Source organism: Nymphaea colorata, chromosome 2 (assembly GCF_008831285.2).
Source record: "Nymphaea colorata isolate Beijing-Zhang1983 chromosome 2, ASM883128v2, whole genome shotgun sequence".
Lineage (NCBI taxonomy): Eukaryota > Viridiplantae > Streptophyta > Magnoliopsida > Nymphaeales > Nymphaeaceae > Nymphaea > Nymphaea colorata.
The window spans coordinates 35,257,465-35,273,797 of NC_045139.1; the positions used below are offsets into that span (position 1 = coordinate 35,257,465).

Below are 16,333 nucleotides of genomic sequence, written 5' to 3' on the forward strand. Positions count from 1 at the left end.
GAACTTTTAACATTTCATAACTTTATTTTATATTTTAATTATGGTAAATATTTTTTAAGAGAAAAGATTCACGACCGATTCAGATGAATCGCGGAATCCGATTCGGTATCGGGGACCGAGTCTTGACCCGGGGTCCAGATCGTTTGTCATGAAGCGGCGGAATGGAGTCGGCAAGGGAAGTCGGCGTGGCCAGGGTTTTTTCCCTCCGCGGTTCTTTCCGGCACGTGTCGAATACGGAGCCCGAGGAAAGGTACACGTGACTGAATTTGTAAGGAGAGAAGTAGGGATGTGGTTTCTGGGCGCGTGGGCCCCGCCGCTCGTACCTTCTTCCTTCACGTGTTTCGCGCGGCCCTCTCCTCTTCTTCGCTGGCTTTGCTTGCTGTACAAAAGGCGAGGCGGAGCGCCTGCTTCTCTTCATTCCCTTCCTCTCCAATCTTCTCGCTTGCTTCTTTCCTTCCTTTACCGTGGATTCTCTGTTACGGATTCTGCTGCAAAGATGACGAGGGAGATCGTCGAGGTTGATTTCTTCGCCTCCAGATCGGCGCCGGCTGCCGCTGCGACTCTGGATGCTCCCATGTCTCGTGCGTTCTTGATTCTGTTTTCTCCTCTTGGTTCTTTCTTCGCTTTTAGAGTTTCCTTTTTTTTGATGGTTCGATTTGTTTTGCTTCTTGGTGTTCAGGATTTCAGAGAACCGTGTCGAAGATCAACGCGCAGGCGCTGAGGAATGTGCTCTCTGTACAGCACAAGGACGCGATGGCCGATCGATGGCTGTCCGAGGATCAGTTCAGGCCGGCAGCGAGCAGCCGGCCGATCAACTTCTCGTTGCCCGTGTTCAGTTCGGCTGCTGGGTACGTGGGGATCTGAAATCTGATCCTTCCTTTTCTCTCTTTTTCTTTTACCATTTTCGTTTCAAGGAAGAAGATATCGGAAGTGGGTTGCTAATTTCGCGATTTCTCCGTGTTTTCTTTTACCCTTTTGGGGGTTTAGGGGGATGTCGTCTGATGGCCCTCCTGGCACCGCTCCGCTGACGATTTTCTATAACGGGACGGTTAGCGTCTTCAACGTTCCGTCTGATATGGTAGATCGAAACTCTCTCCTCCCATTTTTCTTGTTTTTCCATTGGTTCTGGGATCGTTTTTTCTAACGGAACCTGGTGCTCTGCAGGCCGAGAAGCTCATCAAACTAGCGGCAAATGGGAAAAGCACGCCGGCGGAGCCCCCGGCAGTTCCGGCAAGATCGACGCCTCCCGGATCTGCGCCTGCTGCGCAAGCGGATGTCGGCAACACGCTTAACAAATTAAGCCAAGGTGAGTCTTGCCATCTCTTACCTGTTTCCCTGAAGATGGTGGTTATGGCTGGGTTGGGATCTTGTTGGACTTTAAAGCCGATTAACGTTTTCATATCATGGCTTACCATGAAATTAAGATTTCACATTCCATAGTACGCGCGTTTGTACCTGCTGTTTCTGGGGAATTTTCAGTCCAACTCTGTCGTAATGGCTCTTCTCGGCCTTTTATGGACATTTGATGAAATTGGACTGTAATCCTTCTCTTCTAACAAAACTAGACACGCTTAAGAGGAAAGGGGGCGTTGGTTTGTGGTGATTCAAGAACAAACATCTTTCTGTTAATTGTACAGGAAAAGAGAAGAAAAAGGCCCCTTGGGCTTTCTGCTAGGGAAAATAAGTTTTCCTGATTTGTTTATTGGCATATGGTCTCAAACTTCTTTGAGGCTGATTCTGTGAACCACCGAATCCATCTCTCTTGCAAAAGAATCAGGAGGCAGTTTCCTTTTCTCTTCTCCTTTCCCTTTCGTTAAATTTTTTGGAACATTGAGAGGAAATCCTGAGTTCCATGGATCCCTTTTCCCTGCTTTTAGATGTTGGTATATAAGATTATCAACCCCATGGAATCATTTCTTACAGATAGAAATATGGGAGATTCAAAAGAATTTCAATGTCGAAGTCTTTTGCCATAACAAATCTTATTTCTTGTTTGATTCTCAACTTCCTAGTTCTATATCACCATATATGCTCGCCTGTACTAATATACAGGTCCACTCGTTGATGCAGATCTTCCCATTGCGAGAAGAAAGTCACTACAGAGATTTCTGGAGAAGAGGAAGGACAGGTGATTGTGCGTTCGATCCCTCCTTCTTATGCTTGTTTAGTTCTGTCTGTCAAAACACGTTGCCTAAGGTTCGATGGCCAATGCTCGTTTGAAACATTCAACTGCAGTTAAAGCCTTTCTGGCACCCATCTCCGCGAACTTTTAACTACCCTGCCAAAGGTCTGCACCATGGTCGCCCTCCTTGGCAGGCGTTAGACCTCATCGTGCAGAAATAGGAATTTTCCATTCTTGCCCTACCCTGTCTTCTGCAGAAGATTCATGGCATGCCCCATTTATAAGTCCTCCCTCTCTGTGATCAAGAGTTCTCTTCTGTAAATAGAGTTGAATGCTTTGACTGTACAAAAGGGGGAGATTACATGATCCGATACCTCATGATGTGAGCCAGTTATCTGTACACCATTTTTCGACTTCAGTATCAATAAAGATCTTTAATTTCTTTTCCAGGAAAAAGGTGCATCGAGTATGACTGATCCTTTCAAATTAGACGGTTATGACCTAGATCTTGCTATGATCAACTAGACAAATCTCCCCAGCTCCTTTTAAAGTGTGCTGGTCAATGGAAGAAATAATGATCCTATTGACTATAAGGTTTAACTCATTAAAGCACATTTCAGTGTACAGTCACCCTTGAACAACAAAAAGAAGACATTGTAGGCAGAAGGCAGAAGAGACTGTTCAACCTTTCTGCTTATATATATATATATATATATATATATATATATATAGAGAGAGAGAGAGAGAGAGAGAGGGAGAGAGAGAGCTTTAAAATGATGGTGCGTCATTCTCGTGTTTATTTGACTTCTTCCTGATAAAATTAATGAATTCACGCGTTCTTAGCGGTAGCGATGCATGTGGGTCTTTATTGTCGTCAAGGAGAGTGAATCTTCGGGTGAACCCTGTGTTTTTTATATGCACAAGGTACTCGTGGGACATTTTGAGGCCCACACATACGCGCACACGCAAGGACACATATACGCACATACCGAAAGGAAAATAAAACACATCTTTTACTTGGTAGATCTATTTTTGCTGGAGCTGCATAAGTTGGTGCTTGTCACTAGTGGAGGAGGGAGACATCTCACCCACCAAGCACTTTGCATTAATCTCCTCCCTATCTGCCCTCTTATTGGGTACATGTCTGCCACATACGGACTGTGTTTTTTGCATGTTCATACTCCCTGTCAAACCAGTCGGCTGTTGGGCCCCAGTAACTGAGCTTCCTTCTCCTTTCTCAGGCTGTCTTCCACCTTGCCATACGAGCAACCTGCCGATGAACAGGACAAGAAGTTATCGGGCACCCCCCACTCGTAGACACCGGAATCCCCTAACCTCCGTTAACCTCTGTAACGCTCATTCTGCACTATGCAGCATTCTGCAGTATGTAAGTCGGATGAGGCGTCATGGTGATGAGTTGCCATTGATGAGCATAGTGTAGATTGATTAACGCATGTTATTGTTATTATTGTTATAATGCTTCTTTTCCTTTTAACTGGGATGTCCTTTTCCTTTTGGTCCTCTTTTTGCTTGTGTTCCATGTGAAATTTGGGATTTTGCACCGGCTGCCCACCGGTCTGGCTATAGTTCTATGCTTGGTTGCCGCACACTATACGGTGCTTTGTTCAGCAGCCTTGTACATTTAATATGTAACACCTACTTTCAGTATGTTCTCTCTCTCTCTCTCTCTCGCTCTGTGTGCGTGTGAGTGAGTGTGCGCGTGTGTGTATTCCACACTATTGTAGTAATGCTATCCATGGTCCATCAGTATAAATATATGCTAAATAACATAAGATATTGTTGAATACCTGCTCTAACTAAAACATGGCTCAGCTTATGATTCAAAGTTCTACTGGGTAGGCGGTGAAAAAGATGAATACCCTCTGATTTCTTGCGCTGAGAAATGGCAGCTTTGTTAAATCTGTTTTGGCTGCATATGATTACAAGTGTCCAGAAGTTGTGACTAAGCTCTTAATGCTTCAGCAGAATAAGTTTGACCAACAAGAATTCAATATCTTTGTGTGACTGTTCCACCTAACTCCTCCCAAATAAGCCCTTAAACTAGCAGTTAGATAATGGGATTGCTTAGGATTCTCTGGTTTGAATCATACGGTTTCCAAGTTTACCAAACCTAAAAGAGATGAAGAGACAAAGAAAACCGATCTTCTGAGTTTTCTTTATTGAGACGGCTCTGACTACTTGCGCCAAGCATTTTTGGAATAACATTCGGTAACAATTTTTTCCTGGAAAATCTCCAATATCAAGGGTTAGGAATTTGGCAATAATCAAAAGCGCAGTTCTCCTTTTGGTGTTATTAGGACACATAGTCTGTAATATTAACAGAAAGAAAAAATAAACATACCTAAAGAATTATCATAATTGCAACAAGTTGTGTATTTTTTATGAGGCATTTGTTTGCTGCGGATTTGAGATCCAAAAGACGTCTCCTGGATTTCAGGCCAGACGCCGCATATAGAAAAGGAATAAATAAAATCAATTGAACAAGAAGCTTCATGTAGCATGGGTTTGAGATCCACGCTACTGAAATCCCTGGTTTGTTTTAACGTGAGACCTTACATGACACATCTTTTAAATCTGCCTGGGATCAGAGAGATGAGGCTGTCAAACACACACTTAATATCTTGTTTGGAGGTAAATTAAACTGATTTTCTGTCCATTAGATAATTAGTTTGATAAGAAATAAACGATATGAATCTTTTTCACAAACTAAGAAAAAAGTTAGCTCTCCTTTTTTATTATAATTAAACATTTAGATGTGTTTTGGAATTTTTTTTTTCACTATTTGGTTATTTTGCATGGGAGGTCGATTGGTAATTGGTGTAATAACAACATGCATTTGGTTGCTACCAAGAAATTCCATGTTCTGGTCTTCTACAAACTACCTTTTCAAAAGCCAATTGCAGGTTTATTGCTTTTAAATTGTGTTTGATTTCCCACGGATCTCAGGGTCGAGGGCACCAGCCCCAGCATTGATTTCAAATCCACGTTACATTGTCAAAAGCCGGGTGTGTTGTTGTTAGGGTTCGATCCGAGCCTGATTGGCCAACTACTGGGGTAGAATCCCAAAAAGAGTGTGTGTGTATGTAGGGCTGCACACGAGCCGAGTCGAGCTCGAGCTTGCCCAGCTCGAGCTCGACTCGACTCAAAGAGCTCGAACTCGACTCGAACTCGAGTCGAGCTACCTAACACAAGCTCGAGCTCGACTCGATTAAATAAAGTCGAGCTCGAGCTCGACTCGATTAACTCGATTAGCTCGTCTAAATAAAATATGATCCTTCTTTTTAAAATATCTAGTAAATTTCATGACGTGGGATGAAATTTGTTTACTCGTCGAGTATAAACGAGTCGAGCCGAGTATAAACGAGTCGAGCCGAGTATAAACGAGTCGAGTTCTTAAAACTCGAACTCGACTCGTTTACTCATTCGAGTTTCATTGTAAGCTCGAACTCGACTCGTTTATAAACGAGTCGAGCTCGAGCCGAGTTTAACCGGGCGAGTTCGAGTCGAGCCCGAGCTGGCTCGACTCGTTGTGCAGCCCTATGTGTATGTGTGTGTGTGTCTGAGAGAGAGAGAGAGAGAGAGAGAGAGAGAGATTCATCCAAAAGAAAGAAACGTGAAAACCGGACTTTATTTTCTAGATTTGATCTTCATGGTTTACCAAATATAGGCCAGTTTCAAAAATTGTTGGGAACCAAAGTATTTAAAAAGTAGAAAAACAATTTTACCGAATTTGCAAGACAGGGCCTAAGTTTTTTTTTTTTTTTTTTTTTTTTTTGGAGGAAAGCAGTGACATACATTCATGTTGGCCTGTTACTTCATCAGGACACACCAAAAATGGTATACTTACAAGATAATAATATGTTGACTAGATCGCCTTTTATTGAAAGTCTAGGAAGCTGCATGGAAGCGAGAAATCTCTCCCTCCTTCTCTAAATAGTGTATAGCATAGCTGGTCAGGCCCATAGCGTGTGAACAACGCGGATTACCAAGGTTTAAGAAGCTGCATGGAAGGGAGAAATCTCTCTCTCCCTCTCTAAATAGTGTATCGCATAGCTGGTCAAGCCCGCAGCGCGTGAACAATGCAGATTACTCTTTGGACGGCTTGAAGAATTGGGTTGAAGGGTTGCATTAAGTGTTCCACATGAGAGAGATCTTGTTCTGTCCCTCTCTCCCTCTTCTCTCTCTCTCTCTCTCTCTCTTACACACACATATATACATACAAAAGAGGCATTCAATTGCATGGAGAAGTTGTCCAGGATAAAGTTTTCCAAGATAATCTTTCCACAAATTAATGTGATCAATAATTAAAGATATTTTACTTTTCCGTTTAAAATGTTTTGTTGTCGTACTAGTGGGGAACTCATGCACGGAAAAATGGAGTACCAAACAGAGCATCGATGCAGGTGGTCTGATCATTGCAACTGGACAATCACTTTAAAGTATTTCCCTGACTCAGTTGTTCAAGGTAAACAAAGTCCGTCTTCATACTGCCAATTCTTGCACCTTCCAATTTTTTCCATCTCTATATTGAATTGGTCGTGGTTGGTGGGCCAAGAACCCTACGGTCACCCTTACGCGTCCGTGAACAGAGTGGTCCTACCCAATGCAAATGATAGTGATGCCTCCCAAAAGCTTCGTCAGTGTTCCATGTGGTAGTCGCCGTATTGTCCTCAGTTTAGGCCGATCCTCGGTTGCCATCTCATGTATGTAGAGATGGAGTTCAGAAATTTGAGGAGGAGTTCAGTCACATCATATGTGGCCTTTGTGCGTTATGGAAAGAAATTAAGATTTTCTTGGGCATTGATAGTATTCGTATTTGAGGTTCTTGGGATTTGAAAACCGTGGATTTAGAATCAGACCCTCCTCTTTCGGATCTTAAAATCTTTTTTTTTTAATGCAAAAGGGTAAAATAAAGATCTTAAGTGTGAATCCTGGGTTTGAGCTAGGATTCTTCATTAGATGAACACTTTACATGGAGCAGGCCATATGTCAGCATTGCTGTAGTGGAGAAGGTTTTTAATTTATGCAAAACTACATTAAATTGGTAACCGAACACGTAGGGGTCGTTTGGCAGCAAGAAAAATATGTTACTGTTTCATGTATCTGCGACAAAGATTGTGGCAGATTTATGTAAAACTTTTTCATAAATCTGTCACAATCTTTGTGGCAGATACATAAAAGATACATAGACATAAATCTACCGCAATCTTTGTGGCAGATACATAAAAGATACATAGAACATACATATGTCACCAAATGTAACTCAAAATACCTCTAACCCCGACATTTCGATGCTGCATAAAAGGTGTGTTTCTAGATATTATCAGTTTAACAGCATGGATTTTAAATCCAATCCATGAATATGTTAAAAAGCATGGATTTAAGGTCAGAGGGTTTAGGGCCAGGGAGAGACCATAAATCTGTGGATCACAGATCTTAAATCCACAGTGAAACAAACACAACCTCAAGTCTTCAAATTTTAAATTTAACCTATTAAAATTTTCAAAAATTTTAGTTCAAACCCTATAAAAACTTTTAAAAAAAAAGGGTTGGCCCCTATTAAAAATTTACTACAAGTCCTTGCACCAACTTGAGGCTTGCATAGGACCCCTCGAGCGAGGCTTCTCCGCCAGGCTTCTCGAAGTTCTGCTTCTTGAGCAAGGAAAATTCCAAGTACAAGGAAGAGGATGTACACCCTTGCAACTCTCTGCCAAAAGTTTAGGACCTTAATATTTTCAAGCCAAATGGAGTTAGTGCCATAGGAAAATGTTTCCCAACAATAACACATTGTTGTTACTATCCTATAATTATGGTCCACAAAAAATGGGGCAAATTCATGGCACCCTTTAACACACCGTTACACGAATCTATCGTAATTTTTTGGCACATTCATTTGACAGCAACAGTATATTTTTTGTTGCCAAATGGTCTCTCATGGATCTCAAGAACTTACCAAATATTGTCAGTATAGACAAAAGAAAAAATAACTGGGAGAGCCTAGAAAGGGTAGTGCATGTGGTGAAAAAGTAAGTTAGTGATAGGTCCTTTTTTTGGCGGGGGGGCGGGGTGGGTGCGGATAGGATTGGCTATCAAGTGAGGAGTTAGAGTTGAAACATAAGACCCCTTGTAATTGGCTGTAGGAGAATCAAATGCTCAAACTCCCTGAAGATTTTCTTATGCAACATATGAGGTCAGATGCAGAAGTTTTCACTACATGAATTTCAGCCCCTTCGTCCCGAAAAATATATTTTCTTTGGGATACTTGAGTCCACCTGACTGGTGGTCATTTTGATTGGTGGTAGGCCCACTACAGCACAGCACATTCAATGATGGTGATGTTGAACGAATCATCAAGGGATGGCTGGGTACTTGAATTCATGGTTTGTATTCCTAATAACTCAAATGAATGCTGAATTATTATAAACATGAGAACCAAAGATGACAACTTCATTTGCTCAATTATTAGCACTTATTTATCCATATCTCCCATTGTTAAATATTAGGAGTTTAGAATGTTGGGATGATCAATGTTACTGCCCTTGGGTCTAGGGCTACTTCGGGAGTAGGGTGGTCTACAGTATTTCCTTGAACTTCAATGTCATGTAGTCACCACTTGTAGTTCAGAAAAATAGCATCCATAGAAATCAAACTAAGTGTCAGTATGACTCTCAAGCCAACCAGCTATGCTATGCCCTTTGAGGCTGAACGTTGACACCTACATAATCACAATAGGAACAATAGGTGATCTCAATTCTATGAAAGATAATGGAGATAAAATAGGTCGACCTCCTAGTGAAAAATTGGGTGTTGTATTCAACAACTTGATTGCTTAATTTTTGAAACTTAACTATTGTTAAAGATGAGAAGCAGTAATACAACTGGATAACCATTTGGATGGAGATAAACTTTGTTGACATGCGAATGAATGGCTAACCAAGCACATCAGAGGTCTCTATCATATGGAATTTTCTGTCGGCCCAACTCTCAAAATGCGCACTTGAAGCCAAACCAAGCACAAATTCATTGTCTTCTTTTCTCTTTTACTCTGTTTGCATATAATATCAAAGCGTCCATATCGGATTAGCCTGTTGCCTCAATGAGGACAGAATGTTTTTAAAATTTGCACTTCCTCTCTGATCTTATTTCTATTTCAGCTTTTACCTTTCTCTCATTTTTGAATTGAAATTCACAACACCAACTAGGCATAATAGATCAAAAAAATAAATACTCCTTGTCATTTGTGAAGAGATTCACCTTAAATGCAGATATTAACAAAATCTTCTTTGAAGATTCTAACACGACCCCAATGGGATTGGCGTAGAGCCTGGCTTTGATTGTTCAAGAAACAAAAAAGAAAATTTCTGAAAGTGACTTGAAAGAAAAACATGTCTCCCTCACAATTTTGCTAGTGAAGAAGGTGCACTAGCAGTAACACCTGAAAGAGGGCTTCATATCTGCCAGTCAAAAATTTTCAGGTAAAACAGTGAAAGGCCTCTGCAAATGCCCAAATAAAAAAGTTAAAAAATCTCTACCGTCCGAAACGCCCAAACAAAAACGTTGATGTCAGAATTAAGATGGTGATATGAAAGGACCGACACGGCTTGTACTAATATTCTCACGCGAAAGATGTGGACAACGTGGGGGTTGGGCAGTGTTCTCCACAAAAGTTAATTTCATGTACGTTTTCCTAGGAATTTTGAGTCTTTGACCGGTTTGCATTGTTCGATGCAATCTCAAATTTCACATGCCCAAAAGAGTTCGATCTAGTAGGGCAGCTCTTGACTGTTAGTTTAGGTGGGCAGCCATCCATTTTTAAAAGTTTTCACAAGAGGAGGAGAATATTTCGCTAGCAAGTGTGAGCCAAAAGTTCTCGAACGCACCCATGCCAGTCAAGCTAGTGATCCACCCCCTAGCAGTTAAGGTCGCCCCTTACTGTCCTTTACAAAAGGGATCGCACCCATTGCCACTCAAACCAGTGCCCGGCTGCCTAGCAGTCTGGTTACCCCCTTACTACCTTTGAAAACACCCATGCAATTCAAACCAGTGACTGGCTACCTATGAGTCAATAGTCGGAGAGGACACCCATGTCACTCAAACCAGCGACTAGCCGCTTAGCAGTCACCGATCGAGCCAATGTGTCACACGGGTTATTTTGATCTATGTATACTTCGATCAAAGAACGTGAGATCTTGGTTATCAAGTTTTGCTAGCTAACTCCGACAAGTATGGAGATTTTTTGATGAATTTTTCGTTACTTTTAAAATATTTTTGTGAGAAATGTTTATTAAAGCTGCCTTTCAATCTGGTTTTGGCATTTTAAGGCTTATCAGCTAAGAGTGGGCATACATATATATGGGAGCGCTGTTATATATATATATATATATATATGTCATTTCCTCATGTCTCAAAAACGTGCTTTTGAACCTCCCTTAACCAATTGGCAAGTCACATTGATATTAGAGGATCTTTCTTAACTTATCTTCACGATACTGCGATGAGCTTTAAGCTTAATTCATACTTAGCCTTATGTTTTCTCAAACAGGCGTATAAACAACGACTGCAACATAGAAAAGAAGTGAGTTGCTATACCAATCTGGGGTACTTCAGGACCAACGGCCTCTTTGCTCTCCATCTTCCAAGTCATTGCTGTAAACTCCAAAAGAATGGAAAGTATCTCATGAAAGCCCAAAAGCAAAAGAGCTTAATTAATTTGTCCAAGAAACTTCATGCAACTTGATCACATGCCTTTGCTTCAGTTTAAAGCAAATCGAAAGTGTATGGTTAATTTGCATTAATGGGTTTAACATTGAGGACTAAGAATATTTTCATGAATAAACAACAAAGAAAGAATGTTTTCTTGAGTAGAGTGCCCCTGAAGAACTGGAGGCTGTTTTGGCCTGAGATATTGTATAAAGCTTTGCAAAATACTACATATTAACCTGAATTTAGATCATTCAGAAACATTCTTCCGTACTTTGAGAATTGAGAAACACTGATTTTTTTCTGAAAAAGCACTATTTTGATATTATAAATGTTTCCAACAATTTTAATCCCCTTTGACATCGATCGGCGAACTTCCAATTACGCCACTCTAACATTAGTTTTTTTGCTTGTACCCATTGAGCTACTGTTTGACAAGTACATAGTGGATTTCAGTAGTGCAGATAACAAATGTACACTTGAATGCAAAAGCCATGGAGTTGTAGTTTAACCAAGGGGAGGAGATCGGACAAAAGATCGGTCCATGAATCCGAGTTCAGCATAGATCTCAGATGATCTTCTTGGATCTGAAATCCAAGGCTATCAAACACAGCCTAAACTTCTTAGTTCTTAGAGAGTTCCACTTCATCAGGCAAGGAGAAAAATGAAATAGGAAAACACTTGCGAGAGATTTGGATCATACTTATACTGAATTCATGTCAGAAACTTTGTTTTAGCTAGCATGAAAACATGTTGCTCTTCCAATCTCATTTTCTGTTCTTTATAATTATATTCAGTTGATTCCAAGAAAGCAAAGTCGTTATATATTGTCAACTGAGTCTCCGGAGTAAAATTTGTTTGGAAGATAGATAAGACACCATGTACTGCCGAATTCGAATTGTCTACACATGTAGAAGATGGATTCGGAATTTTTTTGTTTTTGTTTTTTTTCCTTTTTTTGGTGGATGACGTCTCACCGGTGGGGTCAATAATTGTCGGTCTGCTAGTCATGAAAAATTGGGGTTACAAAATCTTTCTCTTATGTTTTTCTTGTCTTTTTTTTTTTCCTTTTTGTAAAAAATCTTGAGTCCGGAGACCGGCCGGAGCAGGTGGCATGCAGTACCTATCTCTTATAAACAAAGTTTTTTCACCTCTTTCCACATGGGGGCCGAGCTGGTGGAGAGATCTTTCTCCATTTGGGCACATGGCAAACCTGACCCAATTTCTCTTTCATGACATAATGGCTAATCGTGTCCTTACAGCCAAAAGGGACAACCATTTCTGTGGTGCCATTCACACTGGGAAGGCTCAGTTGCCATGGATGACATTCTTTGTGCAAGTCCAGACTATATATCCAAAAAACATAACTCTGCTCCGAAGAAGGTCAGGTCCCGACTTGCCTCAATTTAATTATTTAAATGAAAAGTTGGGATAGAATTTGACCCTGCCTACAAATAAAAACTATTTAATTCCATCGTAGGCCATCTCATTTAAGTTTGGCATCCTTATGAGTAGCTTAATTTTGCTGTATTATTGACACCAAGTTCATTAAGGAGACACTGGATCCCGTTGTGCTGTTTAAAAACTCTTCCAGACTAACTGTCTACTTAAAGATCCAAAGGGCTGCACGGACCATATGCACTTGTGCTCTACGCCCATTGCTCATATCAAGACTTGCTACCTCAACCATATGGATATGCATTCATGGTAATCGACTATATTTTGAAAAGAAAAACCCCTTTTCAAAAGTTTGTGGTGGTGTGCACCTTCATTCATTCATAAGTTTTGTTGGTGTGTGCAAGGTTTAGGTTTGTCGGTGTGAGCAAGAATTAGTTCATTTATCTGTTAATGTGCTCCTGGTTTAGGTTTGCTTGTGTGACCAAGAATATGTTTCTTCATACTCAATTATGTAGAGCAGTGTGGAGAATGTGGAAGGAGGTATCCCTTGGTTTAAAATGGAAGCAAGGAGGAAAGGGAGAAACAGAAATATGGTGGCTCATGGGTCTGATATCCAAGAGCATCATAAAGGAGACCGCCTGGTGAGCGGGAGGGAACCCCACTGCCCACGTTAGAGACCGAAGCCCCTACTGCCACGGGGTCCAGAGCTGCATCGGGACCTGTAGCAGCAGCATGGTGGGATCACATTAGCAATTGGAATAGCAAGAAGAGAACTGTACCAGCAGCATGGTGGGATCACATTAGCAATTGCATTGCTTACAATGCCAGAACAGTGAACACACGAGGATACGAGGCTAAATTTGCTTGAGGAACGGCTATACGTTCAGCAGCAAAAAGTGGGCATGCTTACAATCATTTCACATAACCAAAGCTGGAGACCAATGAAAGAAATTATAGAAGGAAGAAAACCCGTCCCTACAAAATGGAATGTATCAAGTAGAATATAACAAGATGGTAGTGTTCGCCGCTTCCGCCAGTAGAAGCTGGAAGGATGTTATCCGAACTGGGAGAACTGGATGGCAGAGACTATGGCGGCTGAACACGGTGTATCATGGCTTTAGGCAGTGGACTAGTGCTAGCCAGGGCAATTTGAGGCATTTGAAATTTGGAGAGATAGGGAACTGAAGCCACAAATATTGCCAATTCAGCACCTGCATTCAAGATACAGGCTAACGGTCATGATCACAAAAATCAGCATGGGTCCTAGAAAACCCAAGTTTGTGTTACCCCAAAAACATGCACTATGTGAAGCTCCCAGTACAACTCTCACATAACGCGAAGGATGGAAGCCAAGAAAAGTTGATGCACATCAATGACTTCTAACAAGATGTCGATATCCCATTTCAGAAATGCACGGAGTAGTCCACAGTAGTATTGGATCTAAACAAAAAAGGTGGTCGGATAAACCCATTGACCTTCGTGACCATTCAGCTGAAAGATGCTGGCTGTAACATCTTAATATTCTGACAAAACCCCCCTCAAAATCAGCAAAAAACTTATACTTAAAAATTGTCACTACACATAAATCAAGATTCAAGAAAAAAAAAAAGGAAAAAAATTATACTACAACAGTGGTTTCAGAGGTCTTATAACAAAAAAACTTTTCAGGATTGGAAATGTGGCAGAGTGGGGAGCGCTTGTGATCTAAAATAAAACCAACATGAGGATTTGGATGCACACACCAACGTCCTTTTCCTTCTTGCAGATACAAATCTCCGTATATTTTCTTAGGCCAACAGCTACAGTTGAGATTGTGGTCAATGTTGTACGTATCGTACGATAAAACGATACGATACACCCCCCGTATCGTAAAAAGGGGGTGTATCGGCCCTGTATCGCACGATACAAGGCCCGTATCGTACGATACGGCCTAAAAACGCAAAAAGGGGCCGAGACCTACTTATTCGGCTTCTTTTTCAAATTTTTCTTCCGTTCTTCATTTCTAACGCTTGGATAGTGCCGTGAGGGAGGGCGATCGTTCATTTTCACCGTGAAAAACTTAATTTTCATCGTCAAATCGAAGATTAAGTGGTCGATTTGTGCGTGGGTGCTTGATTTTCGTGGGAAGGAAAGGGGTTTTCTTCATTTCAGACATTTCTTCTTCGTAAGGTATGAAATCTCATGTTCTTACCATGTATTCTTAAATTTTTACCGTATAATCGTAATTTTGAAGACTTTGAGTGTTTTTCATTAAGTTTACCATAGGATTTCGTTTTTTTTTTTTTAAGATATGGATCCTACATGGCAATGGTGCGAAAGGGTGAAGGAGAATAACCGTTTGAAACTCAAATGTGGCTTCTGTGGGAATACACTTTCAGGAGGGATTATTAGAATGAAACACCATTTGGCAGGGACCTCCAAAGATGCGTCTCCTTGTGTTGGAGGACCAAACAAACCTTTGCCTCCATTTGTGCGTCAACAATGTTTAGATATGCTTCATGCTTTACGTCAAAAGAGAATACAAAAAAAAATTGAAGATGCATATGTAGGCTATAATGTGCCTTTGGAAGATGAAGAAGAAGCTTATGAATGTGATGATGAAGACGATAGCAGTCTAAGAACAGATTTGGAGACCTCAAGAGGTAGAGATCGTAGAGGAAAAGGGATTATGTATGAAGGAGGTCGATTTGGCATAACATGAAGGAAGAGGAAAGGCATAAACAGATGTTAGGGCCAGGCGTGGTATGCGACCACCTAGTGGTAGAGTTCCTACTGGTAGGTCTAGTGTTGGTTCTATTAGGAGTTTTTTCCCTTCATATACCAGCCCAGGTGGTCAGCCGCAGATTCGTGCTGCTATGACATCTAAAGATATGCTATATCATGCACAAAAGCAGGTAGGGAAATAGTTTTATGATGCATGTATTTCATTCAATGCAGCTAATTCTTTTCAATTCCAAGCCATGGCAGATGCAATTGTTTCTATAGGCCCCGGATTCAAAATGTCATCATATCATCAGTTGAGGGGTAAAATTCTTCAGGATACAGTCAAAGAAGTGTCTGAGCATTGCGATGAGTTGAAATTATGTTGGAAGGAAACAGGTTGCTCCATTATGTTAGATGGTTGGACTGATACAAGGTCAAGAACACTTGCTTCAGGATAAAGGTACAATGTTCTTGAAATCTCTTGACTTGTCTGATGTTCCTAAGACTGCTGAGATTTTATTCAATGTTTTTTATAATGTCGTACAAGAAGTTGGACCTGCAAACATTATACAGTTTATTACAGATAATGCTGCAAATTATAGAGCTGCAGGAGATTTATTATTTCAAAAGTATAGAACATTTTATTGGAGTCCATGTGTCACTCATTGTGTTCATCTAATGCTTCAAGATCTTAATGAGATGCATGATATGAAATCAGCCATTGACCAATGTCAAGAAGTAACAAAATTTATCTATAATCATGCATATGTATTGAGTTTGATGAGAAAATTTACAAAAGGAGTTGAATTAATACGACCTACACAAACTAGATTTGCCACAAATGTATTGACTGTGCAGAGTGTGGTGAAACAAAGAACTCCTTTGAGACAGATGTTTGATAGTGAAGAATGGGCTGCATATTCACATGCTCATAAAAGAAATGTTTCTTTAGTTGTGGATATTATATTCAATAACGTATTTTGGGAATCATGTGTGAAGCTATTGAAGGTTTGTGTTCCATTAGTTAAGGTTCTCAGGTTGGCTGACAGCGAGGACAGACCTTCTATAAGGTACTTATATGAGGCATTGGACAAAGCAAAAGAGGTAATTCGAGACAACTTAAAGGAAAAGAAAAAGTTATATATGCCCATATGGAAGATTATAGATAAAAGGTGGACTGGACAGTTTCATCAACCTCTTTATGCAGCAGCTTATTATCTAGATCCTGCAATTATATTTTCTCCTACATTTAAGAAGGACAGAGAAGTCATGCATGGTTTGTTAGATTGTATTAATGTGTTAGTGGAAGATTCTACAGAACAAGATGCTCTGCACAATGAGTTTGATCTATATGATAGTTGTTTTCGGAACATGGGACTACCTGCCGCC

General features: G+C 40.6%; 1 protein-coding gene across 2 annotated transcripts; it reads left to right on the plus strand.

Moving 5' to 3' along the window:
* The first annotated feature begins 397 nt into the window (after positions 1–397).
* Positions 398–3,790, plus strand: LOC116246659 (protein TIFY 9-like). Of its 2 annotated transcripts, none has more exons than XM_031618462.2 (6): positions 398–581; positions 680–848; positions 988–1,078; positions 1,165–1,306; positions 2,071–2,134; positions 3,364–3,790. In XM_031618462.2, exons 1-5 carry the CDS (start codon positions 497–499, stop codon positions 2,130–2,132), a joined length of 549 nt encoding a protein of 182 aa, XP_031474322.1. In that variant the 5' UTR covers positions 398–496; the 3' UTR covers positions 2,133–2,134; positions 3,364–3,790. The 2 variants fall into 2 exon arrangements, with proteins under 2 accessions (XP_031474322.1, XP_031474321.1); XM_031618461.2 differs by having other exon boundaries at positions 2,071–2,128.
* The last annotated feature ends 12,543 nt before the right edge of the window (positions 3,791–16,333 follow it).